At 50.5% G+C, this 24,696-nt stretch overlaps 2 protein-coding genes across 3 annotated transcripts in view; both read right to left on the bottom strand.

Annotated features, from left to right (window-relative positions):
• The window catches only part of MFN2 (mitofusin 2), a 15,250-nt gene extending 14,896 nt beyond the window's left edge, over positions 1 to 354 (bottom strand). For both annotated transcript variants that reach the window (XM_024210583.2, XM_024210584.2), the window contains exon 1: positions 301 to 354. The gene's annotated coding sequence lies outside the window, so the exon portion shown is untranslated. The remainder of the gene's footprint in view (positions 1 to 300) is intronic.
• A 1,636-nt stretch (positions 355 to 1,990) lies between these two features.
• PLOD1 (procollagen-lysine,2-oxoglutarate 5-dioxygenase 1) lies at positions 1,991 to 24,696 on the bottom strand. The gene is made up of 19 exons (XM_026659975.2): positions 24,454 to 24,696; positions 19,292 to 19,383; positions 18,418 to 18,551; positions 17,327 to 17,490; positions 16,403 to 16,515; positions 14,347 to 14,410; positions 11,783 to 11,880; positions 10,922 to 11,023; positions 10,637 to 10,768; positions 9,794 to 9,915; positions 8,792 to 8,896; positions 7,653 to 7,778; positions 6,758 to 6,899; positions 6,096 to 6,209; positions 5,688 to 5,753; positions 5,024 to 5,128; positions 4,318 to 4,464; positions 3,894 to 4,019; positions 1,991 to 3,724 (listed from the first exon to the last, which is right to left on the bottom strand). Exons 1-19 carry the CDS (start codon positions 24,533 to 24,535, stop codon positions 3,569 to 3,571), a joined length of 2,190 nt encoding a protein of 729 aa, XP_026515760.1. The 5' UTR covers positions 24,536 to 24,696; the 3' UTR covers positions 1,991 to 3,568.

Here is a 24,696-nt window from a genome sequence, read left to right as displayed (position 1 = left end):
ACCCAGAGCCCGCGTGCCACGCACGCGTGAGTGTGCACACCCTGACCCGGCCCTCTCCCCTCGCCGCGCGCCTTGCACACGAGGGGGCACGCAGGGCCTCGTAGGCGATGGGTGGAGGGGACGCAGCCCCCACAGCTGCTCCCCGGGGGGCGTGTCCGTGCGGCCCCGCTCCCCGAGCTCGGCCTGCTGCTGCTACCCGGTCCTCGCTTCTGCGCCGCCGCCGCCTCGCCTCCCAGCCCGCTCCCCAGCTCCCGCTCCGGGGGGCCCGGCCGCCGCCGCCCGGTTCCCCCGGCCTCTCACCTTCACCTTCTCTCCCGCACGGCAGCCATGACACCCCAGTAGCGTCATCGGAGCGCGCCAGGCTGTGTGCGTCACGTCACCGGCGCGACTGGCGGCAACCCAACGGCCGCTGCCGCACGGGGAGCGCCTCCAGGCTGCTCCGACCAGTCCCTTGTCCCCCAATGCATTATGGGAGGGGTAGTCCCGCCACGCCCCCTTTCCCAATGCCTCATGGGAGCTGTAGTTTGAGGCAATCGCTTTAACCCAATGCCTCATGGGAGTTGTAGTCCTCAGAGATTTCCCCTCCCCCCTCCTGCTCTTGACCTGGGCAGTGGTGGGAGCCGCAGCAGCAGCAGGGTTCTGGGAGGAGATTCATTTCTGCAGCCCCAGGGGCACTGTGCCAGCCTGGGGGAGCGATGCCCGCTGTCCTGGGTGTCATCCAGCCCAGTGTCACCCACCCATGCCAAGGGCGCTGCTGCCAGCTGAGCTCCGCTCCCTCAAACTGCAGCTGTAGTGGCCGGAGGTGCAGCTGCTGGAGAGGCAGCAGACCCAGCCCAGGTGGTGGTGGGCAGGCTGCAGTAGGAATAATGCCCCCACCTGGAGGCCTAGCGGAGCCCAGGGCTGTGTCCTCAGCGGCAGTCCTGAGAGTGGAAAGAGGAACCTGAATTGAGCCCCCCCGAAGAAGAAATACTGGCTGAAATATGTAGAGAAAAAGGCCTTCTGGGTAGGGTTGCCAACTTTCTAATGGCACAAAACTGAACATCCTAGCCCCGCCCCTGCATTAAACAAAATGTCTGAGCCTCCACTAACCTAGGCTGGACTCAAACCAGTAACCCAATCGTTGAAAGCCTCCATAGCCCAAAGCTAATCCCCCCAGTCTTTGGCAAGGGGTCATAATAACCCTCTTACACCAGCACTCTCTTAGGTAGTTATATTGAGAGATCAATTTCTTTTGTTTCCTTCTGGATTCTTTTAAAGACCTTTGCGCTTCAAAAGAGTAACATTAGGGGGCCATTCTTGAACTATTTAACTGAGATCCTCTGCCACAAGAAAAGCATAGGGCATACAGTCAAAATACAGTAAACAAATGGAACGTCTGGAAATACTTCATTGTGACGTGTACCACAAAAATTTGACTCTTAACCCAAGCCCTGGACAAGACTGTTACTAATTAGGTATTTTTTCTTCTTTACAACATGAAAATAATTTATGAGGGTCACCATTTTCCAGAACAATATTCTAATATTTTTAAAACGTATCTGTTTTGGTAAGTATTACAGCTCCCCAGCATTGTAGCACATGAACACCTCATGAGCATGAATGCATTTATTATAAACACCCACATGAGGGGAGAATAATTATTGTACCTTACTTCCCCCATCTGTAAAACAGCAAAGAGATTAGTCCTGGGATTTATCAAAGGTCCCATAGCAGAGCCCGGACTTGAACCCAGACTATCTGTCCTGATCTTTAACTACAAGACCACTCATCTCCTCCTCATCAGGATGAAGGACAAATGAGCATGTAAAGACCCATGCTTAACCATAGTAGGGAGTGACATCATTTTTCAGCATCTGCTTTACCAGTTACTGTAGATAACTTGGTGGATCCCCAGTATATCAGGGCTATGTGTTCTGTCGTTAATGATATGAAGTCTGCCTCTCCCATACAATTTAAATATACATATTAAAGAATCAAATTATTGCACACATCATTTTGTTAAGTTTTAATGTAAAACTTGCTGTTTAAAACTGTACATCTTGTGTGAAATACTATGAGACCTCTATACTGATTCCAGTCAATTCCTGGGGCAGAAGAAAAAACAACAAATACATGGGTAAATCTGTTGAATAAATACATACAACTCTTCAACATCTTACTAATGACTGGCCTGCACCGGCCATTCGTTTGGTGCAATTAACTTGATTCAGATTTTCATTGAAAATAGAAGCAAGTTTTGCGTTTTTTAGCTGATTGTTGGTGCATGGATTTCTCTCTCTTCTCTGTAGGTGTGTTTGTGGACATGCATGCGCCTGGGCCCAGAAAGGAAAAGTTCAGTGTCCCCTTCTTCTATCCTATATTTGCTAATTAAAGTCAAAACACTATCTATCTACCCCAGTCGTGGAGCAATTCCTTCCATCTGACTGTAACTGCCTGGTATCAGAGGCAGTCGGCTCCACTACCTGGCAGTTATAAACAGATGGCAGAGTCACTCTAGAAACCCACAAAGAATTTGGTTTTAGAAGGTGGCTGTTCAAAATAACTTTTGCTGAAAATTTAGAGCTCAAGCAATATTCTAGTTTGGCAGACCTGAAGACTAAAGACTTCTATTTAATAATCAGAACAGATACAGCATGGGTGATGGCAGTACATGTTTCCCCTACACTGCCCAAGAAACATGCCTCAACCAAGATTCTTTTCTACATAGATTCTTATAATGGGCTCAGCAGTAGAATCTTAGTCCCTTCCAGCAGTGCAATAAGCAACATGACTAACATCCAGTTCTCCACAGCCTCCCCTTTCTAAGAAGCCCCTTTTACACTCTCTCTCTCTCTCGGTGGACACATTCCCTTCCAGCTGCAGCAAGATAAGGTTGGGATGACATCTTTCACCTCTTCAATCTAATCACAGAAGTCAAGTATCATCAACCAACTACGGTTTGGCTAATAGGATCCATGGGGGTTATCATCATTGCTGTTTTTAACAAGGTGATGTGCTTCCAAGTAACTTCAAAGAGGTATGGCTAAGATGAACCTTAGGCTGGGGAAACTAAGTTTCATCGAATGCTACAGCTGTTAAGACTCCACTCCCTGATCCTGGAACCAGCTCCCTGATCCCACTCATGTTTGGAGCAGTGTCCAGAAAGGATTCCCTAAAGTCCATTTCTCTGTAAGATGCACATAGAAACAGTCTTGCTGCTGCTTGGAGAAGGGGCTTGTGGGGAGGGGAAAGAAATGTCCTGCCCCCAAAGATCTGGATTTTCAGTCCAAGCAAGTAGTCCGGTAAGCCATCGCAGATAGTGAAGAAGTAAAGTCCAAGCACAGATGAGGATGCGTATCGGAATTGAAGGCACAAAGAATCTCTCCATATTTTAGAACTACACTCCGACTTATTATCTGCAGTGTTAGCGGAGGCGATCTTCCAACAGTGAAGTCAAACCATCATTAAAAAAAATCAATATCCAAATAACTTTGATGGATGCCTTGGAGACTCAGCAGCGTTCCCTACTCCCACTCACAGTCAGCAGTGGGTGATGCTGGGAAAAAGGTCCTTCTCGTGAAGCATGGCTCTAAGGGTCGAGAAAGGACACTGCGATGTAACGGGTCCCTTTTGTGGTTGGAAGGCCCTCGTGATAATGGGTCAGGCGACCCGGGTGCAGGAGGGTCCAACCCTTCCGAGGAGCTCGAATGGAGCAGTTGTAACGCAGAAACCGGCAGCCTCCTCCCTACGTGAAATAAAAAGAAACAGGCATCAGCCAAGTACCAGCAGAGAAAGGATCCCTGTATTATCCCAACAGTCTCCTGATTTTCTGGACTCCCTTGTGATGGGTTGCTGGAACGTTCTACCACCGATCTCCCTCATTAGAAAATCCTGACCTTCTTGCAAGCACTTACCTCGTAATCTATCCCTACCCGGTTCAGGGCAATGTTGATGGTGAAGGTGGACGCATCATGGTGAGGCATTAAGGAGGGTTGCTCATCAGGTTTGTAACGAACGACAAAGGCCAGCTCAAACTGTGTCTGCAGGAGAGAAGAGAGGCATACACAGACAGTGCCACAGCACCCAGGGGGCATTCACTTCTAGGGGATGGTGTGTACATTGGTGTAATAGGAGAAACATACCCCTTAAATAAGGGAGAAAGGGGCATGTTCTTATTAAGAAGTATGGTGCACACCTTGCTAACATACTCCAGGGTCATTTCCTCCATTATGGCACGTACTTTGGTACAGTGCCCCGATGATATTGCCTCTCCGTGGCCATGATCATGAAAGACGCGGAACACTCAAATCCCATTGACCAAAAGTGTTTGACGCCTACCTTTGTATAGTATCCTGGGTAAAATTTCTCTGTGATTGGAGCAATATAGTCCAGAAGGAACCTGTACCATTCTCTCTCATAGCCAATTTGGTTCATGTGGATGTCAATAGTTGGGACATTTTCATAACCCCCTAGTAGCCTGCTGTCCTGGAATAGAACCATAAGATTGATTGGGGACAAATATCTTAGATGATAAGTATGAAAAACAGTTTGACGGTAACCAACAAACATAATGCTCATCTATAGGGCTTTTCAGGATTGTAACGCAGGGAAGGATCATCTACATTTTATAGAAGGGAAGTCAAGGCACAGAGGAGGTTGGAGCCCAAGTTTTCAAAGGTGGCTACTGACTCTGGATGATCGTAGTTGTCCAACTTTACAACCCCTTGGCCCTAATCTTCAGAGGTGCTGAGCACTCCAGTGCTCCAGTGGACGGCAGTGGAGGTTGCAGGTGCTCAGGGCCTGCGAAAATGAGGCCTAGGGGGTCTCAGACTGATTTTCTGAGTGCCCAGCAACCACTTTTGAACATTTGGGCCTAAGTCCAAGATCACACAGTGAGTCAAGAGCAAAGCTCAGGGGTCCTGACTCCAGTGCCCTGCTTTAACCACAGGATTAAAACTCCCGCCTGTAGCAGGCTGCAGCCATGCCCAAGGACTCTGTGTAAGTAGTGGGAGCTGTCGCTTTGGAAGCTCCAACTTTTTCTTACCGTGTTACCTCCCTTGGACCACTGGCCAAAGTGCTCCATTTCCTCCACCAACTCGTCACAGGCGACGTCAGTGAATATAGGGAACCAGTAAACATCGGGGCAGGGCTGGAGAGACAGAACACACGAGAATTCAGACAAACAGAAGAATGAGACAAACACAGACAGACATCAGGGGCTCTCCAGAAGCTACATAACACATGGGGTTGGGGGAGTTCCTTAATTTTGCAGGACAGCATCACGGGGCTGTTTGTTTCAGTTTTACAAGGGGGTGGTTGGGTCTTTTTAAAAAAAAAAAAATTACCGAACAATGTGTTATGTAATTTACGAACAGTCCCTAGTAGGACAAGAGGAAGACAAAGTCAAGAGGAGGGAGACAGGGCTCACTGGAAAAACACCTAAAATGTTAAAGGTTGAATCCTGCCTTCAGATTCACATGCCTTGCTCCCAGTAAAATTAAGGAACCTGGACAGGTGCCTCTGAAGGAGGGATTTGTCCCAAAGAATACTTTCAAATAATGACAGACCACATTCTCTCTGAATCTGAAGTTCTTTTAGGCAGCACTGTCTCCTGTAAGCTACCTATTTCTGAGGGCGAAAGGCTGAAATCATATGATAGTGACATGCCGTGCTCTCCTCCGCTGAGAGACAGGAGCGGCGTTTCTTACCGTCTCCACCAATCTCCCTTTCAGAGCTAGTGTGTAGTTTTCATGGATGTACTTTTCTTTCCAGTCCTGTGGTTAGAAAAAGACAAGCAAAGCGGTCACTTTTGTGGCACGTGGCTATGGATGTGGTGCCCTGGCATCACCCTCTCTCTCTCTCATCACGGAAAGGGGAAGTGGAGCAGTAAACAGCAATTCACAGCATGTTCTCGGCTTTGAAGCCCAGGGCCCAGAGGAGTTTCTGAGTGAAATGCTTTCCCAAAGCCCTGCAGTTATGCACCTAGGGAACCCCATCAGAGGGATGTCACACAGCAAAGCTTGGATCCTCCCCTTAGAGACACGGCTAGTAGCAGCGTGATCCAACAGGGAGGCTAGGGGCGTATCCCACAGTGACAAGCCTGCTCAGCCCCTCACCTCAGGATTGCTGAAGATCTCCCAGAGGTCGTTGTGGAGGTGAGTTGTCTGATAATTCTCCAGAGAGAGTATGTGTCCAAATTGGTGCCGGTTTGTCACGAACATGAAGACCCTCTGTAGGATGGAGGGAAACCATCAGGCTGCAACTATCTACGGCGGGAGCTGCTTCCCAGTGGCCATGGCTCCATTCCCTCTGTCCACCCACCTCCCTCTCTAATCTTCACACTGGGCATCCCCTCCCCAGTGAGCCTTTATTGTTAAACCCAGACCCGCCCTGGCTGCAGAGAAGACTAAACAGTCCTAGAAAGGGCCAGTGATGGAGGCAGAACCTCTGCACGTTTCATCAGCTATAGACAGAAGCAGGATAAAATAGCTCACAAAGGGTCACTCGGCCTGTGGCTATGCGCATGTAGCTCCCACTGACGTCCACCGGAGCTGCACAAGTGGATCCTAGAGTATAACTGAATTTAGTCCGTGTTTCTCAGACCACAGGAAGAGATTCCCCCGACTGCATGTGCCTCGGGAAAGGCATGTAGGCTTAGTTGATGCCAGTTCATTTCTTTCCACCTAGGCATGTACAGTTGTAATGGGTGTCCGGAAACCTGCCTGCAGAGTTGATTCATCTCCACCCTTGCTCTCTGCAGCCAGCTCCCTCTACTGACCTGATCCCGGACATTATGGCAGAAAGCCATGTCTGCATCTAGTTTGCCGCTGTGGAAGAGGTCTCCCTGGTTGAGCTGGGATCGCAGGGTGCTGCCTTTTATGACATAGATGCTGGAAATGTAGGGAACATTCCAAATCCCACTGCAAAATGGGGAGAGGGAGATTTAGACACCAAGTAGTAACAGGACAGAGCTTACAGGATCAGGCCGCAAAGGACTAAGGGCTAGATTTAATTGTGAACGTATTTGGGGGGGGGTGGAGGGGGGGGGACAACAACAACAAAGCATTGCTGTTCTTTGGAATTTGGTTTGTCACAAAGTTTAAAGGGTCAGACTCAAAACCCCATAGCAACCAAACACAAGGACCTACACAAACCCAAAGAGGAGCAAATCAGGAATGCAAGCCGTTCCAGTAATCAGCCTTTGGACATCTACAGCACCTTCCATCCAAGCAGCACACAGCCCTTTACAAACACTATTTAAAGAAGAATGACAACCCCTCCTCCCCACCCACTGTGGGACAGTTCAGCCTCACATTCTCTATCCTTAGCAGATGGAGAAAACAAGGCGCCAGGAGAGATTAAGCGATTTCGCCATACAGTGAATTAGCAACAGGGCTGGGAACAAATCCCAGGGCTCCTGACTCCAAGTTCCCTACTCTGGTCACCAGACTTACTCCCGCTATTGCATATGGTATGTAGAGGACAGATACATAAAACAGCTCCCGCCTGGAAGGAGAGACTTCTTTAACCACAGTGATGGTCTGGTACTCTTGCCCCAGGATCCCAATTGGCTTTAGACTGATTTCGGGGGTACATGCTCTCTAGCCACTGTCTATTCAGCAAGCCTTGTATTTAGGGGATTCTGACTGGCAAAAGTCCCTCGCAATACTCACACCCTCCGCCCTTGAACAATATCCACGTAATCCTCCGAACGGGCATAGTACCCATCAGGACTCAGCGCACCCCAGAAATTCGACCACAGCTTTCCGAGACGGCTCACCAATGGGGCAATAACCGGCCTGCAGGCACAAGAGGGAGAGACGATTGGAGGGCAGGACGCTGCCAGGGGAGGAAACGGGGAAGATCCCAACGAGAGTCTCCGGGTCCTGTTTTGCCTTCGCTGACACGGATGCTATCCCCTCTTGACACCTGTGTAAGTAAGGGCAAACTGGGGCCCTAAGCTTATATCTAAACACACTCAGCAGTCAGTCCCCTCTGAATGGGATCTAAGGAGTTCTAGCAGCTGGAGACAGAGCTGGAAATCTTTCTTCTTGAGGAGCAAGAATCATTTCAGTAATACCACTTCTGTTTCTCTGCTGTGTATCCAGCTCCCTTAGACTGAAGCCCCAGCTAAATCTCTGAGTCAGATACAGACATAACCAGGAATAGGTTCTGTTCTCTATGAAGCCCCAATGTTTGGAGGTTTTTGATGGGCCTGAAAAACTCCCTCCCTCAGATGCTCAGCTGTTGAAAGTCGGTGTAGCATCACTGAAATCAATTTACACCAGTCAAGGATCTGGCTTCTTGGATCCAACACTCATGATCTTTAGGGATGGGGAAGAAAGAACTTGGACTCTGAACCTGGATATAGATCCAGATTTTCCAATGAATCCCTCCCCTTATAATGGGCTGAAGCAAAACCTGCATCTGAATGTACCGCCTGGGATGTTTGAAACGTAAATCCAAATCCAGACCTCAACCCTGTGGCTTGGACCCACTTCTGGTTTGGAAAAAAAATGGTTCTGATTCTGGCCTCTCTGTTCCCAACGGTGTAGGCTCTGCTCCAAAGAGATAAGGGTAAAACTAGGGGTGGTTTACATCCAGGGCCTACTGCATCTGAATCCAATAATCCAGGGAGGGGAGTTGGATAAATGGCTCCAGTTTGGGTCCATCTCTACTGGAGAAAACCCTTAAGTTTCATTCCCAGCAATGCTCTCTCTTCTCAGCCTCTTACACATTTCCCAGGAAAGAAGGAGCTCCCTGTCTACGTTCCTGACCTGAAACCTGCCCAGTAAGGATCGCTCAGACTCACTTGTTCTGTTCAATCAGGATCCGTAGAACCTTTGAGTTCTTCAGAACCACTTCGGCATCCAGGCTGAAGTAATATTCACAGTCAGGATTCTGTCTGCACAAATCCCTACAGCCAGAGAGCCCACAGGTCAGAGAGAGAACAGTGACAGGACAGCAGAGATGACCTTCACTTTGCGGTCAAGGGGGCCCTCTCTTCTGGGATGGGGATGTTTATCCTTTACAGTCTGGGTGCAGCGCCCCTGACTAGGGTTGGGGGGAAGAGAGGGTTAAAACCCCATGCCTGAGTAAAGGAGTAGCAGGTGGTTGGCCCCTCATGGCAGGGAGGAGTGGGGCTGAGCTCCGGGGAGGATGTTTTCTCCATCAGGAAGGTGGACGAGGAGGGAATGGGTACGGGGAACCATTGCTTTGGAAGTTGAACTGAAAGGGGAACAGGCTGCACCTGAGGCTAGAGAAACTCAAAGTCCTCTGGATGCAGGAGCCTTACTGCTTCCGTTTGTTTGGCCTCAGGCAGTGGACGGCTGTACACTTAGCCTGGGAATCTAGCCTGGCTTTAGCCCGTGTCGGCTGGACAATAAGCATGGGCTAAGTTCATGCCTGCCATGGACAGGTTGCAGGAAGATGGGGAACGCGGATGCAACCTGGACAGAGGTTGTTCTTAGCAGAGAGTTTGAGAACCCCTTTGGCAATGAGGGCATCGAAGTGTGTTTGTAATGCTGTCACCCCAGATACGTTGCATCTAATGGGCATGCATTAGGGCATATGGAAGGAAGGGAAAGAGGGAATGGTTTGGGGTGTTACACAATATACCACTGCTGCACCAGCCATTGTTCCTGCAAAGCTCAAAAGCAGACATCTATGGAGGAAGCTTCTGCTGCTCTGCCCACAGAGGCCTGTTATCTTGGATGCAAGAAGCCTCTCCCTTGTGCTACTGAGCCCAGACAGAGGGTGGGGTTGACTCCAGTATCCCTATCGTCTGGCCTTTCACACCGGCCTTTTCACTTACATGCCCATGTTCCGAGCATCAGCATTCTCCACGTGATCTTCCGGCCCAATCACTTTGACCGCGTGATATTCTTTGCCATGCTCCTTCACAAACGTGTCCACCCGAGACAGGTGATGTTGCTCCTGCACACAGAGGGAAATGACACAGAGCGAAGAGTAGGTTACATGAGCTTAACACAAGCTGTCTGGCCTCAGCTAAAGCCAGGCTTGCCGGCCGCCCAGCTCCGAAAGCACTGGCAACACCAGAGCACGTGAGCTGCACGTACCCTCACCTCCATGTATTTGTGGCTGGAGGTAATTGATGCACAGGCTTCTAGGAAAACAAAACATGAGTTGTACTTGTCTTCCAGGTCCTGGCAGTCTGGGGAAGTTGCAAAGACTTCTGGGATATGGGAGGATATGACAGAACAAGGAGTAATGGTCTCAAGTTGCAGTGGGAGAGGTTTAGGTTGGATATTAGGAAAAACTTTTTCACTCGGAGGGTGGTGAAGCACTGGAATGGGTTACCTCAGGGGGAGGGGTGAAATCTCCTTCCTTAGAGGTTTTTAAGGTCAGGCTTGACAAAGCCCCGGCTGGGATGATTTAGTTGGGGATTGGTCCTGCTTTGAGCAGGGGGTTGGACTAGATGACATCCTGAGGTCCCTTCCAACCCTGATATTCTATGATTCTAGGAGGCAAGCCATCCCTCACATGGCAAAACAAAGGGACAAGGTTGGTGTGGTAGTATCTGTTATTGTTGGCCCAATAAAAGATATGACCTCATCCACCTTGTCTCTCTAGCATCGTGGAACGAACACGGCTACAACGACACTGCATAAGACAATCCAAGGCAGATGTTCCTTACATGGTTGTGGATGAAGAGCTGAGTGCGTTTCTTTGGGTACTGGAGGTTCTGAAGCCTCAGGAAGAACTGGGAGAGAAATGGAGTGGGCTGCTCGATGAAAATTCCAATCAGAACCAACGGCAACACATCATCCTGCATTCGACAAGAGGGTGAGAAGCATGAGGGCTGCTCTCCAGCTTCAGAAACCTGGCTACACCCTCACCATCTCCAAGGTAACCCCAAAACACAATGTATTCTCTTGTTAGCACTAGGCCTCTGCCACTCTAAATATGCATCAACCCTTACCTTGAACCCTGTGAGACTTCTCAGGCCTTCATCACACACAGTGCAGCCTGTCTCGAATGTCCAGGCCCGAGGAATATAGTTTCCCAGGTAGTTCAGCTGCAGCTGCAAAGAGAAATCCCCCAAGTGCTTAATTACAAGGCAGGAGAAAATCTCAATCAGGTTCCATCACCAGCCTCATCTTCCTTCTCTCCCTGGGAGAAGGGGAATGGAATAGGATGCAAATCTGCGGGTCTAATTTCCTACGGTGGATGATACTGATGTGCTGGGATAATGTGAAGGGGTGAGAGCACTTTTCAGTCTCCATGGCCTGGTCAGTCCTTGGCGTCTAGGTGCAGAGGCTGGCAAGAAGGGGATCAAGGATGGCAATTATTGTGATGTGAATACCTGTCCACCAGCTCATTGCACATGTAACATGACAGACCACAGTCATCAGGATCGAACCTGGGATCTTTGAAGCTTAGTGCATAAGCCTCTACGACATGAGCTAAAAGCCAATTGGCTGTTAGCTAAGGCTATACAGCAAAGTCATTAATCTCTCTCTCTCTAAGTGGTCTCGGTGCCACTAGGTAGGACAGAACACCACACCCAGTCATTCCTCAGGTGGGGACGCTTTCAGTCACTGCTGATCTTGGTCTTGATTTGACCCAGTGACCAAGAAGTAAAGAGCTCCACATCTTGCTGTCATAGCAGGGGGCCATTCAATCCCCCCATCTGTGAATTTATGTGGGAAGAAGTCAGCGCGTGAGGGATGGATGCCTGATTTCCCAGCATTCCCTGGGCAAGTGCTTCACCACCTCAAGCCTAAAGAGGTTATTTGCCTTGGTTTCATACCCAACCTTCTCTTTCAAGGCTCCTGCTTACCTTGGTGGGTCCATTGCCGTGGATCAGGACTGGGAGGGTGTCGTACTCTACGTTTCTTGCTCTCACGCGTGCATTTTCAAACTTCAGAACCACCTCATCTAGAAATCACATCACAGCAATGTTATCTGCAGGAGGCTTTAGGAGCAATTTGGCCACACAATGCCCTAGCCATCCCACACAAGCAATCCCTGGGAAGCCGGGAGAGTGGGGCTGGATAACCATCTATCATATTTGTGGGGCACAGACAATCAACGGAGTGAGAGGAATTGTTTAGGATGGCCCAAAGGGGTAGAATTAGGAGTGATGAGATGGAACTTGAGAAAGGACAGGATCAGGGGTGAAATCTATTAAGCCAGGGGTGGGCAAACTACGGCCCGTGAGCCGTTTTAAGCCAGCCCGCGAGCTCCCGCTGGGGAGCTGGGTCGGGGGCCGCACCACACAGCTCCTGGAAGCTACGCCATGGCTCCACTCCGAGGGTAAGGGGCTGCTCCACGCCTAGGAGCCGGAGAAGGGACATGCCACTGCTTCCGGGAGCCGCTTGAGGTAAGCGCCACTCGGAGCCTGCACCCCTGAGCCTCTCCCCATGTCCCAACCCTCTGCCCCAGTCCTGATCTCCCTCCCGCTCTCCAAACCCCTCGATCCCAGCACGGCGCACCCTCCTGCATCCCAAACCTCTCAGCCCCACCCCAGAGCTCACACCCCCAGCCGGAACCTGCACCCCTTCCTGCACCCCTGCCCCAATTTTGTGAGCATTCATGACCCGCCGTACTATTTCTATTCCCCGATGTGGCCCTCGGGCCAAAAAGTTTGCCCGCCCCTGTATTAAGCTGTAGGGCAGTCTCCCATGGGGAACTGGTAAAGCCTCACTGATTGCATCCTTTAAATCAAGACTAGGCAAAGAATATGTGGTGAGGAACAATTCTGCACCAGCAAGGGGGTGGGGAGAATCCAGACAAAAGCAGCTTTTCCACCTCTGAATTCTATGCTCCTCTATGTCTGTCTGGCACATCCCCAGATGGCATTATACAGTGACTGCAGAGTGACCAGCCAAGGGGTCTGTGTAACTCAGCTATCCAAAAAGGGCTAAAGTTCAGGCACAAAGTCCAATCATCCACAGTAACAAGGCCCCTCACCCTGGCACCGCCCCCTGGTGGCCCAGTGCAGTGTCGCCATCGCGTCTCTGCCTCACTTTCCCCAAATGAGGGTTTTAATAAGTTCGCTGACGCTTGTATCCTGAACAGTGCCCCTTCAGGGGTCTAAGCTTGTTCAACCCCAAAGGCGGAACATCACACAAAAATGCCTCCCCCTCAGCCTCTCTAGCGGGAGGAAGGAGGGCCTGAGTCAACCGTAGTCTGTCAACTCTCGTGATGTCCAAGGCCCCTTTCTGGTGAGGCCTTCATGACCTGGAACCCTCTTCTGGAGTCAGGGGCCTCCTGTCTCTAGCAACAGAAGGGTTCCTTTTCCTGGGTCAAGGTCTCCCCACAGAGGCCAAACCACAAAACCTCTTCCTCACGACATCATATAATTCCTCTCATCTAGGGTTCCTGCTGTTGCCTGGTGGAATCTTTCATGGGAGCCAGGCTTCTCTGAGACTTAGCATTCACAGGCCCTTCCTTCTGGCCACTCTCCCACTCAGGAGCATTCTCCCCGGGTTTCCTTTGCTGGTGAGCCCCTCTCACCAGGTTCCCCCCAGGAAGCCTTCTATGTAGACATTTTCTCTTCCTGCAGTCTGGGAACTCTTCCCCTCCCTCAGGGCCCTGTTCATCCAGCCCTGTCCTGCTGGGAGCAGCGTCCTTTTATCTCACTGAGGTGCTTCCCTGTCTAATTGACTGCCTCTCAGTAACTCAATGAGTGACCTAGTCCCCGGTGAACCTGAGCTGCCTCACTCAGCCATCAGAGATAGGCTGGGCTCCTGACCCCTCCACAGGGCCAGCTACTCTCTGACTCCCACCCTTACCAAGATAAGAATGGGACCCCAAAGTCCCCCCCCCCATGATAACTGCCTAGCTAATTAAAATAAGGGGAAGGGGAGAAGAGATAAACTAAAATAAATACCTATATTTCTCCGCTCCGGGAGAACAAGTGGATAAAACTTTCCAAGGGTGGAATAACCGACTGGCCAAAAGCATGGTACAGGTGAGTGAGTGCTCGCACACGGCCCCTGAATGCATCTCATCAGCTCCCCACCTTTCAGGCCATTCAATCCAATGTACTGAACCAAGAAGGCAGGCAGGTGGCCCTTGCCCTGGGCTGTGTGTTGCTAGCTCCCTACCAGTTTCACTCCCCAAAGCTAGTGTACTTTGACATGTGTGGGGATCAAAGTGGAGAGGAGGTGTGGTACGGAAAACCCGACCTGCAGGCCTAACTGTGGAGCTGGCATTGCAGTGAGAACCAGGCTGGGGATTGCAAATTAATTCCAGGAGTCTGGGCAGAGGTTTTTAAACAGAAACCTGCTCTGGGGATGGATTCTGGACTTTAACCACTTCAGCCTCAGTGTGACTGTTTCTAGCTGCTCTGCACTCTCCAAGGAGGAATAATCTTTCTCCGCCCCACCCCCATCTCACCTAATGCTCCATTCAGGTTCTGGAAGATCCGGCATCTCTGATCCAAAGTGATGTTGATATTTTCCTTTAAAAGAATGAAATAAAGAACCTCATTTAGAACACACAGAGGCATACGCTCTCAAACAGATGGGTCATGCCAGCCCTCCCACTGCCCCTCCATTCATTGCAGAAAACACTATGAAACCAGCCTCCCTTGTTTCTCAAACCCTCCATGGATTTGCTTCAACCTCCCTCACGGATCTAGGCCCAGGTCCTTAGCTGCTGTAAATCAGTTTAACACCATTAACTTCAACCCCCTAGGAGCCCTGAACCTGCTCCCTGGTCCCTCCACTCATCACCACAGGTTTCATCTCTGCCCCTTCACCCAGTCTCACCACTGCCAATGCAAGAGCCTGCTCCGCTCTATCTTCTGATCTCTAGAATAGCTTCCTCCACCCGCAGTGGATGCTCTGTCTCTTTTCAGATCTCCTATGAAAATAACAACTCTCCTTGCCTACGTTTCTTCATGCTTCCCACCCTGGGCTATTGTTGATCTATGTCACTCATTTTAAAATACAGTTTGTGTGAAAGACCATGTGCTAAATGAAGATGTATTCTATCATTCTGATCACTAGCATGTCCCACAGGCTCCAAAACCTTAAATAATCCCAGTGATCCCCCGTCCCACCTGAACTTTAGCAGTTCTCCCTTTGCTGAAGCACCACCACCACCACCACCACCTAGCTCTTACATGGCGCTTTTCAGTGTTAGATCTCAAAGCGCTCTCCAGAGGAGGTCAGTTTTACTATCCCCATTTTACAGAATACGGTTTTTATATTGCACTAGGCAAAACCAGATAACACGAACTGCTTATAGCTTCCCACGGCATGAAAAGACGACAAATAACAGCACACTGATGGAAATATGCCGGCCTGCCTGCACAACAGCATATGAACCACGTGTCATGAACCACAGCCAGGAGCGCAGGTTTGGCAAACATTTCTTTTGTGGTCAGTCTCCAGCTTCTATCTATCTTCCAGTGACAGGGTTGTGCTTGTCTCAAGTGCTGCTCATGTTAGCAGTGTTAAACCACAACATAGCAATGGTTTAAGACTGGGTGGCAGATGTTGCATTTACACCAGGTGGCTTCAAACCATGGTACATTGGATTTCATCAGAATCCCACTCAAACCTAGGTCTGACTTAACAGTTCACTGCTCCTCCAAGCATCACCTAAGATACATTAGAATAACTCTCAGAGGGGGAGAATGGATGTAACAGTATCTGGATTTTGAAAGCCCGGACAATAGAACTATTCAACTCTGGTCTGGCTTTGCGCCAGGACTTTAGCTGAGATCATTAAAGAGAAACTATCATGGTAAAAGTTATGGGCCGGATTCAGACCTGGGGATAAGTACGTGCAACTTTACTGGCTTCTCCCGGCTTTTTGCAAATAGAGGACTTCGCTTTCGCTTTTCTTTATCGTCACAAGTTTCACTTCCTGGTTCCTATGCTCTTGCACAATCCTGCAATATTTGGGTCACAAACACTCTAGGAGAATGTTTCCTTGTTCAAAGATAATGAGCCTTTTTAAATGTTATGACGCCACTGCCATTGGTATTAAGTGACATGAAACCTTGTTTTAAAAACTCCTGCCATCTGGGTCAAATCTGATAGGGCAGTGACCCTTTCAAGACAAAAATTGCAAGGACGCTACAGTGGGGGTGTGTGTGTGCAAGGGGGCACATCTGCCGGAACAAAATGCGTCACTGTACACATAAGTGAACATTTACATGTGCCAGTGCCAGTGTAATCCTTATTGGGGCAAGAAAGAGACACCTAGGGAGACATCCTAAGAAGAAGGGGAAAAAACAGGAAAATACTGCTGGGGTGATAGGCTCCTAAGTGGTCAACCTCCTTTACAGCTGCACGGGGGCTGGGGGACGCCACACAAGTAAGTCTGGAAATGAAAAAAACACTGCATGCCCCAGAAAAGGGATCAGACTACCAGGGATCACTGGCACTGGCCAGATACGGCACCCAATCCCTCCTAAACTGCATTGCCTACTCACACGTACCCTTTTTTCCGGATCCAAGAAGATATTGGTGTAAAAGAGCTGGTCGCTATCATTGTCAAGTCCTTTCCAATCCTCCACAAGCTTGTTTAGGTTAGGAGCGTAACCTATGAAACCTGCGGGAACAAGGCAAAGGGGGAAGAGAGCCAGCCTCTCAATCCAGCCAGCCTGGAAGGGAACATTCTCAGGGACTCAGACATGTGGACAATGTCTCAGTCCCTTCTCCAAGGGGACATATACACTGTCTCAGTGCCCCCCTGCAACACAGCACAGATACACAGTTTCAATCTCCCTGCAAAAGCATGCGTGCGTACTCACTCTCCCCTGCCATGGGTCATCAGTGGGGATAGAACCCTTAATCTTCAGCACCCAAAGCACAGGCTGCTGTAACCTGAGCTAAAGGAGTATCCCCACTAGCTAAGAGTAAGTTGCAGGTTCTTATCATAGAATATCAGGGTTGGAAGGGACCTCAGGAGGTCATCTAGTCCAACCCCCTGCTCAACGCAGGACCAACCCCAACTAAATCATCCCAGCCAGGGCTTTGTCAAGCCTGACCTTAAAAACCTCTAAGGAAGGAGATTCCACCACCTCCCTAGGTAACCCATTCCAGTGCTTCACCACCCTCCTAGTGAAAAAGTTTTTCCTAATATCCAACCTAAACCTCCCCCACTGCAACTTGAGACCATTACTCCTTGTTCTGTCAGGATCTTGAGGATACTCCTTATCCTCTAAATGGGCTGCAGTCAATGGAGGGAGACATATTTGCAAGTGCCTAGCTTATGTGCTATGCACGTGTACACACACGGTGTCAATTCCCCTCTAATTGCACAGTACTTTTCTGCTGCCCCCCCCCCCCCCCGCTCCATCTTCTCCAAGAGCCCTGTCTCCCGGAAACGCAAAGCTGGGAGACGCTGACCTGTCTCTTACCTCCGGAACCCAGGAAACGCTTGCCATCTTGCACCGGAGGGTACTTGGCTTCCAGCCTCCGGTCAGGGTAGATAAAGGTCTCTGCTGAGAAAACCACCTTGCTCTTGGCCTGTTTGAACTTCTTCAGCAGTTCTGCAGGGCCCGATGCAAAAAGCACATCATAGCTACAGGAGCAGCAGAGCACGGCAGAAAAGAGAACAGAACAGGTCAGGAAGACAAGAGTGTGAGAAACAGAAGATTCTCTAGGAATCCCTTTCTTTTACCCCTGCGCTACGGCATTACAATCCCTGCAGTCGTTACAGGCATCAGTATGGTCCAATACTAGCCCGATGGAATCCCAGCACCGGAGGTTTTAAGACCACGTTGGACAAACCCCGGTCAGGGATGGTCTAGGTTTACTTCGCCCTGCCTCAGTGCAGGGGGCTGGCCTCGATGACTTCGCGAGGTCCCTTCCCGTCCTATTTTTCTATGGTTCTGGGAATACTCGTCGAGCGGGATATGGTACTAGTTCCAAACTAACCTCCTGTGGGTGAATAACATGCTGAGCTTGCAGGTGGATTGTTCCTTACATCCCTTAACACCCAGGGGATTTGCCTCTACAGAGCTTTCCCTCCACGTCCTTGGAGCCTGCAGCAGACGCTGGTATCCCAGACCTGTCCATTGTGGGTGCTGGGACGCCAACTCTGGCATCTGTCAGCCCACTCTTTCATTTCTCTTCACCGCAGACTAGTTCCTAGCCCCCAAGCTGCCGCTCGCCTGGCTCTCTGCCTCTCCTCGCCAAGCAGACAATTCCACTGGGAAAGGCCAGGCCAGAATGGCAGACTAGCTCACTGATCCCTTGGAGGCCAAATTCAGTCTGACGTAAGCAGGGGTAACTCTATCATCCTTACACAAGAGTTGGATTTGGTCCACTGCAGTCAGAGCTTCCCAGCTGGCACTGATGCATTTAACATTTGCAGTCAGCATGGTGCAGGGAATCCCAGCAGGCAGGAATTCATCTTCCCCAACCAATCTCCTTCAGCGTTAATCACCCCCTGTTAAGAACCTGCCTCTCGGCTCAACTCATGGCAAATCCCTTTGGCCCCATTTACCTTTCTGTGACAAGGATGATCAAGTCCTCCTTATCCACATACTCCTTCAAAGCTGACTTCAAGAGACGGACCTTCTGCCCACCTCCTGCTGCCGCCTTGTCCTCACCACGCCACTCCTCATCCAGCCCCAGCACCTAAAGGGGGACAGGGTTACTTTTAACAAAGGGTTCACGCTACACAGGCAACAGCTTGTTTCCCCAGCATGAGTCACTGTAAGAAATGGGGTAGGAGGACCAGCTGCCAGAGAAACTCACAGCTACTTCACTGCTGGCCTCCGGTTAGACTTTTGGCAAGGAGCAATGGTGCAGGGGCGCTGGCTGAGGAACAGCTCAGTTACACCTGTCCTGACCTTTCCCAGTGCAACTCACTGTGGGCAAGGGTGTAAGGACACTTGCTCTGGTGGACACACAGCTACTGCTGTGCCATCCTCTGCCACTGAGCGTCACCAGGACAAATGGTGCGGGAGAGCTGGCGGCGATGAGCTTTCACGGGGGTCTCTCTGTAGGGAATGATCAGGGACAGGGGCTGGCTCGCCGTAGCGGTTTTTGAGTCACTGCGGCGGGATGCTGCGTCACAGCAGCGTGGCTTGACGCCACCATGAAAGCTTTCTGATGGAAACGTTGTGTTGGGGCAGGTCCCTTTGGAGCAGCTCCCGAGGATCTCCCCTCAGCCCACCTATGGGAATGAGGAAGGGAAGCCTGGTGTACAGCAGCTCACCGTCCCAGCCTCTGTCAGCCAGAGCTGTCCCCGGGAATGCCCTCCCTGGGTGAGTTGTCTATGATCCCTGAGAGGACATGCCCCCGGCCCCTTCCCTCTCAGGATAACCATCTCAGAGTTCCCCTTTCACTGTCCACCAGAGGCTGCAGAGCTTCACCTGGACTTTATAGTTGAAGAACTGGGCTGATCTTTTGAAGCGTTTGAATCCCTCAGTCTCCTGGGTGGCCACAGTAAGAACCAGCAGGTTTTCTGTCGGCAGGAGAAAGCACAAGGTAAGGAGAGACGTTCCGCCCTTATCTGTTTCATGGTTTAACAATCCACCTTCAAACAGAAGTTTTGCTATTAGAAACAGGGTCAAGGTGGGGACTGATAGCCTGAAGGCCCCAACTGACTTCATGAAGGTAGGTAGTGTGGGGAAAGTTGAGGCACAGAGGGGACGTCTACACTGCAGCTGGGAGCGAGCCTCTCGCCCAGGTAGACAGACTCGCTCTAGCCAGACTCAAGCTAAAAAAATAGCAGTGTGGATGCTGAGGCTCGGGCTCTGACCCCCTAGGCTTGAGAGCCCAAGCGGCTACGTCCACACAGCTTGTTTTAGCATGCTACCTCAAGCCCCGCTAGCGTGAGCCTGTCGACCTGGCCTGGGAGGCTTGGTCCAAGCTGCCGTGTAGAGGTACCCCCAAGAGGTTAAGTGACTTTCCCAAGGCCACATGGCAAGCTAGCCACAGATGCAGGAATAGAAACTGACAGAGTCCTGATGTCTTCTTCACTAACCACCCAGTCTGACTGCCTCCGCACAGCCTCTGCTTTTCATTGCGACAACATAGTCCTATGAAGCACAGACTAAAGCAATGTCTGACTTGAATATAGGGTCAAATGTTTGCAATAGCAAAGTCATGCTCCACTGCAGACTCTCATCTCCTAAGTCTGGACCAAATTCTGCATGCCCTACTCTACTGATTTCAGTGTGGGTGGTGTGCTTCTGTCCCTGGGAAAAGATGGCTCCTAAATAACGGTCAGGATTTGATTCACAGCCTGGAGTCCACTGGTGGAAGCCGGGCTGCAGGCCAGCAATGGTGGAAAGCCATTCTGGAGGTGCACCGTGGCAACGCAAGATGCCCACCCACAGCACTGCTCCACTGGAGCAGCCAGCTAGCGTAGCCCCTGAGTGGGACCAGTCAGAGACAGAGCATGGCTAAGGAGCCCTATGCTAAAATGAATGAAACCAGTGTCATTACATTGCCTTTACACTGGTACAACCGAGGTCAGAAGCTGGCCCTGCACATGAAGTGTGATACTTTACAAAACTATCATTTCATTGCACGGCTTGTGAGACGCACCCAGAGAATACAACTTACTGAGGGTTTCTCTAGTAACGTCAAACGTCAGCCTCACTTTCCTCAGGCTTACGGAGTTTAAAGAAAATTAAACATGAAGATAAAAAAATAACACTGCCATCAATGAAAGTGTGTACCTGAAAATCATCCACTTAGTTTAAGTGCTTCCCTGCAGCATTGCTCTCTCTCTCCAGTCAGCATTTACACCGACGTAAGGAACGGCAGCATTTGGCCAGGTAGCTGTTAGTTTTCTCTTGGAAGGGCCTCTGATTTTCTATTGTGTTCTGGATCTGTATTCCAGATGTCTACTATATATAATGTGGATTTATTCTGTCACAGTCTCCATCCAACATTCTCTCCCTACTGCTCTTGATTTTTTTGGTTTCCAGTTTCTTAAAATATGAGGCCAAATTCTGAAGTACTTTTTCAGTTTTTGCACATCCTTATGCTGGCAAAACTCCCATTGACTTTGAGAAGAGCTTTGTCTAAGTAAAAATGGAGTAAAACTTTTAGGATTGGGCCCAGGATTTCTTTGATGTAACTGAATGCTCTACTTTTTGGCAGGTCTTCATGTTAACACTTTCACCTGGCTAGGAATGTGCCTGGGTCCTGGCAGCAGTGTTTAAACAGGATCCCTGGCCATTTGAATGGAACATTGAAAATTCCAAGAATAACTGATTGCACTGGAGGAGCATTTTCTTGGATCTAGCAGGCTTATCCAGTGACATTGGAGGAGTGAATTTCCTAATGGATGTGCCTGATGTGCATCCCCAATGCATCCTGATAGATTTCCTAGGTACACAGAGCCCGACGCCTCTGGATGCATGAGAAAAGCAGGATCTCTGGATGGATCTGGTAGACCACTGAGCATAAAATGGCTATTAGCCGGGGTGGGCAGGGACGGTGTCCCTAGCCTCTGTTTGCCAGAAGCTGGGAATGGGCGATGGGATGGATCACTTGATGATTACCTGTTCTGTTCATTCCCTCTGGGGCACCTGGCATTGGCCACTGTCGGTAGACAGGATACTGGGCTAGATGGACCTTTGGTCTGACCCAGTATGGCCATTCTTATGAAAATGGTGAAGGGCTGATACTAACCCATAGCAATTATGCGTCGGAGTCCTTGGGATATGGATGAAACTATAGTACAGTTGCAGAGAGAGATCTGGGACAGGGGTAGCGAGGGTAGAGATAAGTTTGGGATTCCTAGCTGAAGGAGAGAAGGGGTTTTAACTAGAAGTCCATGAGATCCTTTATTCCCATCAGAACAATATGAAGAGAGATTACAGGTCAATAAGAGACCATCAAGTTGGATTTAAGTATATTTTGTTAGAGAGAAGCTGAGTGAGATAATATCTTCCATTGAACCATCTTCTGTTGGTGAAAGAGACAAGCTTTCAAGCTTCACAGTGCCCTTCTGGGCTATTTGTTAGTCATTTAGGTACCACAGTGTTGAGCATGAGCCAGATGGATGGCCAGACCGATGGACAAAGCTATAGAGGAATGTGAATGATGTTTTTAAACTCAGTTATTTAGCCAGCATAGTTGGGGCCCTAATTACACTCCTGCTTTGTATGATCTGTGGAGTCAGAAGATGTAAACAGCGTAGGAAAGTATGCAGTCCCCCAGGGGCTATGGTAAAGCCGGCAAGTCTCCAGTCATGTGACAGTGTGCAGAGCACCAGGAGAGCCTCCTGTACTAGGGAGCCAGGAGCTCGGGCTTTCCTAGAAAATGGGAATCAGCCTGCTGGTGAGAAGGGATGCAAATGTGGAATATCAGGCAAGGGGCTGGAAGAGAGACTTTAAATTCCAGCCCCTGCTGTGAGAGCTGAAGACTTAAATTAACTGAATAAGAAGGAATAATTTACAGGAGCCCACTACTGGGCAGCTATTCCAGCCTGAATTTTCTCCAAGGACCGAGGATCTCAAACCAAACAAGGCAGGAATTCATTTTCACGCCACCTTCCAAAGACAGTCAGCAAACTGTTCACACTCATCTGATGTGACTTCCAGAGTTTTCCTGCACCAGATGGCCACTCTGGTGGGAGTGCGAGAGGCTCCAGCGGATGGCTGAGGAAGAGGTGTCATATTTCGGAGATAGAAAAAGACCTCACTGTGCAACATATAAATTAATTAGAGCGAGAAAATGCCAGTGCAGAGCCTCAGTCCTCCCCACCCAGACTCTGGGCCGAATTCCTCAATAAAGATTCCCCTTAATTACTGATCTGGAGGGGAGGAACAACTTTGAGAGATGCTAGCTAGGCTTCACTTCTGTGCCAAGAGACCTCTAGCTGCAGAGAGAGCTTTCCACCCACGAGGCATTCTTTCAGCCCAGTCCTGGAAGTCTTAAGGCTGAGCTATGCGGCCTCCAGCCACCTTCCCCTTTTACTCTTTTCTTTCTTCCTCAAAGTCACTGCTGTAAGGGAATGGTCACTTCCTAAGCTGCAGTAACAATCCTTCTTTTTCCTTCCTTTTTGCTCTATAACCGGCAAAGCCCTTTGCTGGGTTCCCCGAACGCTCTTCTCTTTCTCCACTTCACCATTTTAAATCCTAGCTCCCCTCTCCAGACATAAATCACACAGGGCCAGATCCCCAGCTGGAAATCACTGGAACGGTGCCAGTTTACACCATCATTCAAAAGCCCTTGTGAGCAGGGTAACAGATGTTTGGTATCTCGTGGAAGCATTTAAAAGCAGATTTACTCTTTCACATCTTCTGTCCCACATTACAGAAACACTGACTCCTTTCTGCAAAGCAGGGTCATCCAGACTCAGCGACGCTGAGGGCCACTCGGACAACCAGAAACCTGAGAAGTTACAGTTAATTGTATAACCACAGGGTACAGAAGAAGTATGGATCAGCAGATCAGGCACTTGACTTAGATTCAGGAGACTTGGGTTCTACCTCCCACTGACCTGCTCTGTGACATTAGCATAGCACTTCACTCTCTGGGCCTCCATTTTCCCATCTGTATAATGGGTATATGATGCTTACCAACCTTTCTAAAACACTTGGAGCACTGTGGTGAAAAGAGCCATGTAAGCAAAGTATCGTCACAGAGTCACAACTTTTAGATCAATAATAAATGCAAACAGCAATACTACCAGGGTGGACTTAAATGTTTCTCCACATAAATAGTTAGAATCTGCTTGCTGGAGGAATTCAGCAGCAATAGACTATGGCTACGCTACGCAGCTTTTAGCGACACGGCTGTGCCGCTGCAGCCATGCCGCTAAAAGCCGCACAGTGTACTTGCTGTTTGTCAGCAGGAGAGAGTTTTCCTGCTGACAAAAAACTTCCATCCCCCACAAGCAGCAGCGGCTTTGTCAGCAGGAGAGCGCTCCTGAAGCTCATGTTACTCATTCTGTGCTGTGAGACAGGCAGTGCCCAGGTCTCTCTGGGCAGGGGACACGGGCCCAGGCTGGCAGTGCCCAGATCTCTCTGGGCAAGGGACACCAGCCCCAGGCTGGCAGTGCTCAGGTCTCTCTGGGCACGGGACACCGGCCCGGGCTGGCAGGGCCCAGGTCTCTCTGGGCAGGGGACACGGGCCCCAAGCTGTCAGTGCCCAGGTCTCTCTGGGCAGGGGACAACGGCCCGGGCTGGCAGGGCCCAGGTCTCTTTGGGCAGGGGACACTGGCCCGGGCTGGCGGTGCCCAGGTCTCTCTGGGCAGGGGGCACGGCCCCGGCTGATGGTGCCCAGACCTCTCTGGGCAGGGGACACGGGCCCCAAGCTGGCGGTGCCCGGGTATCTCTGGGCAGGGGACGCCGGCCCGGGCTGGCGGTGCCCAGGTCTCTCGGGGCAGGGGACACATGCTCGGGCTGGCGGTGCCCAGGTCTCTCGGGGCAGGGGACACAGGCTCGGGCTGGCGGTGCCCAGGTCTCTCGGGGCAGGGGACACAGGCTCGGGCTGGCGGTGCCCAGGTCTCTCTGGGCAGGGGATATAGCCCAGGCTGGCGGTGCCCGGGAGCTCAGAGCCCCCTTCTTACCCTCCTGCTTGGACCCGCAGCTCCCCTCCGCGATCAGCAGCGTGAGGACCAGCCCGGGCAGCAGGAGCAGTTGGGGCAGCATGGGGGCGACTTCTGGCGGTTCCTGGGCTCCCCGAGTCCGGCTCCAGCCGCGGTGCTGCCTGCAGACCCGACCCAGCCCTGTGCACCGGGGAGCGGGACAAAGCGGGCACCCACCCCGGCCAACTCCCGGCGCTGCGCGGCTCTCGCTGCCACGCACTAAAC

This window comes from Terrapene carolina, unplaced genomic scaffold, assembly GCF_002925995.2.
Source record: "Terrapene carolina triunguis isolate 2854851 unplaced genomic scaffold, T_m_triunguis-2.0 Scaffold714, whole genome shotgun sequence".
NCBI classification, from domain to species: domain Eukaryota; kingdom Metazoa; phylum Chordata; order Testudines; family Emydidae; genus Terrapene; species Terrapene triunguis.
This window is presented reverse-complemented; position numbering and strand designations above follow the sequence as displayed.

Excerpts from the sequence above, each read along its gene's own strand:
- PLOD1 (XM_026659975.2), bottom strand. The coding sequence starts at position 24,535 with ATGCTGCCCCAACTGCTCCTGCTGCCCGGGCTGGTCCTCACGCTGCTG. Across the intron at positions 9,916-10,636 it reads AGCTCTTCATCCACAACCAT|GAGCAACATCACCTGTCTCG; the intron begins GTAAGGAACATC and ends CTCTGTGTGCAG. Across the intron at positions 3,725-3,893 it reads GGGTAGGGATAGATTACGAG|GGAGGAGGCTGCCGGTTTCT; the intron begins GTAAGTGCTTGC and ends TATTTCACGTAG.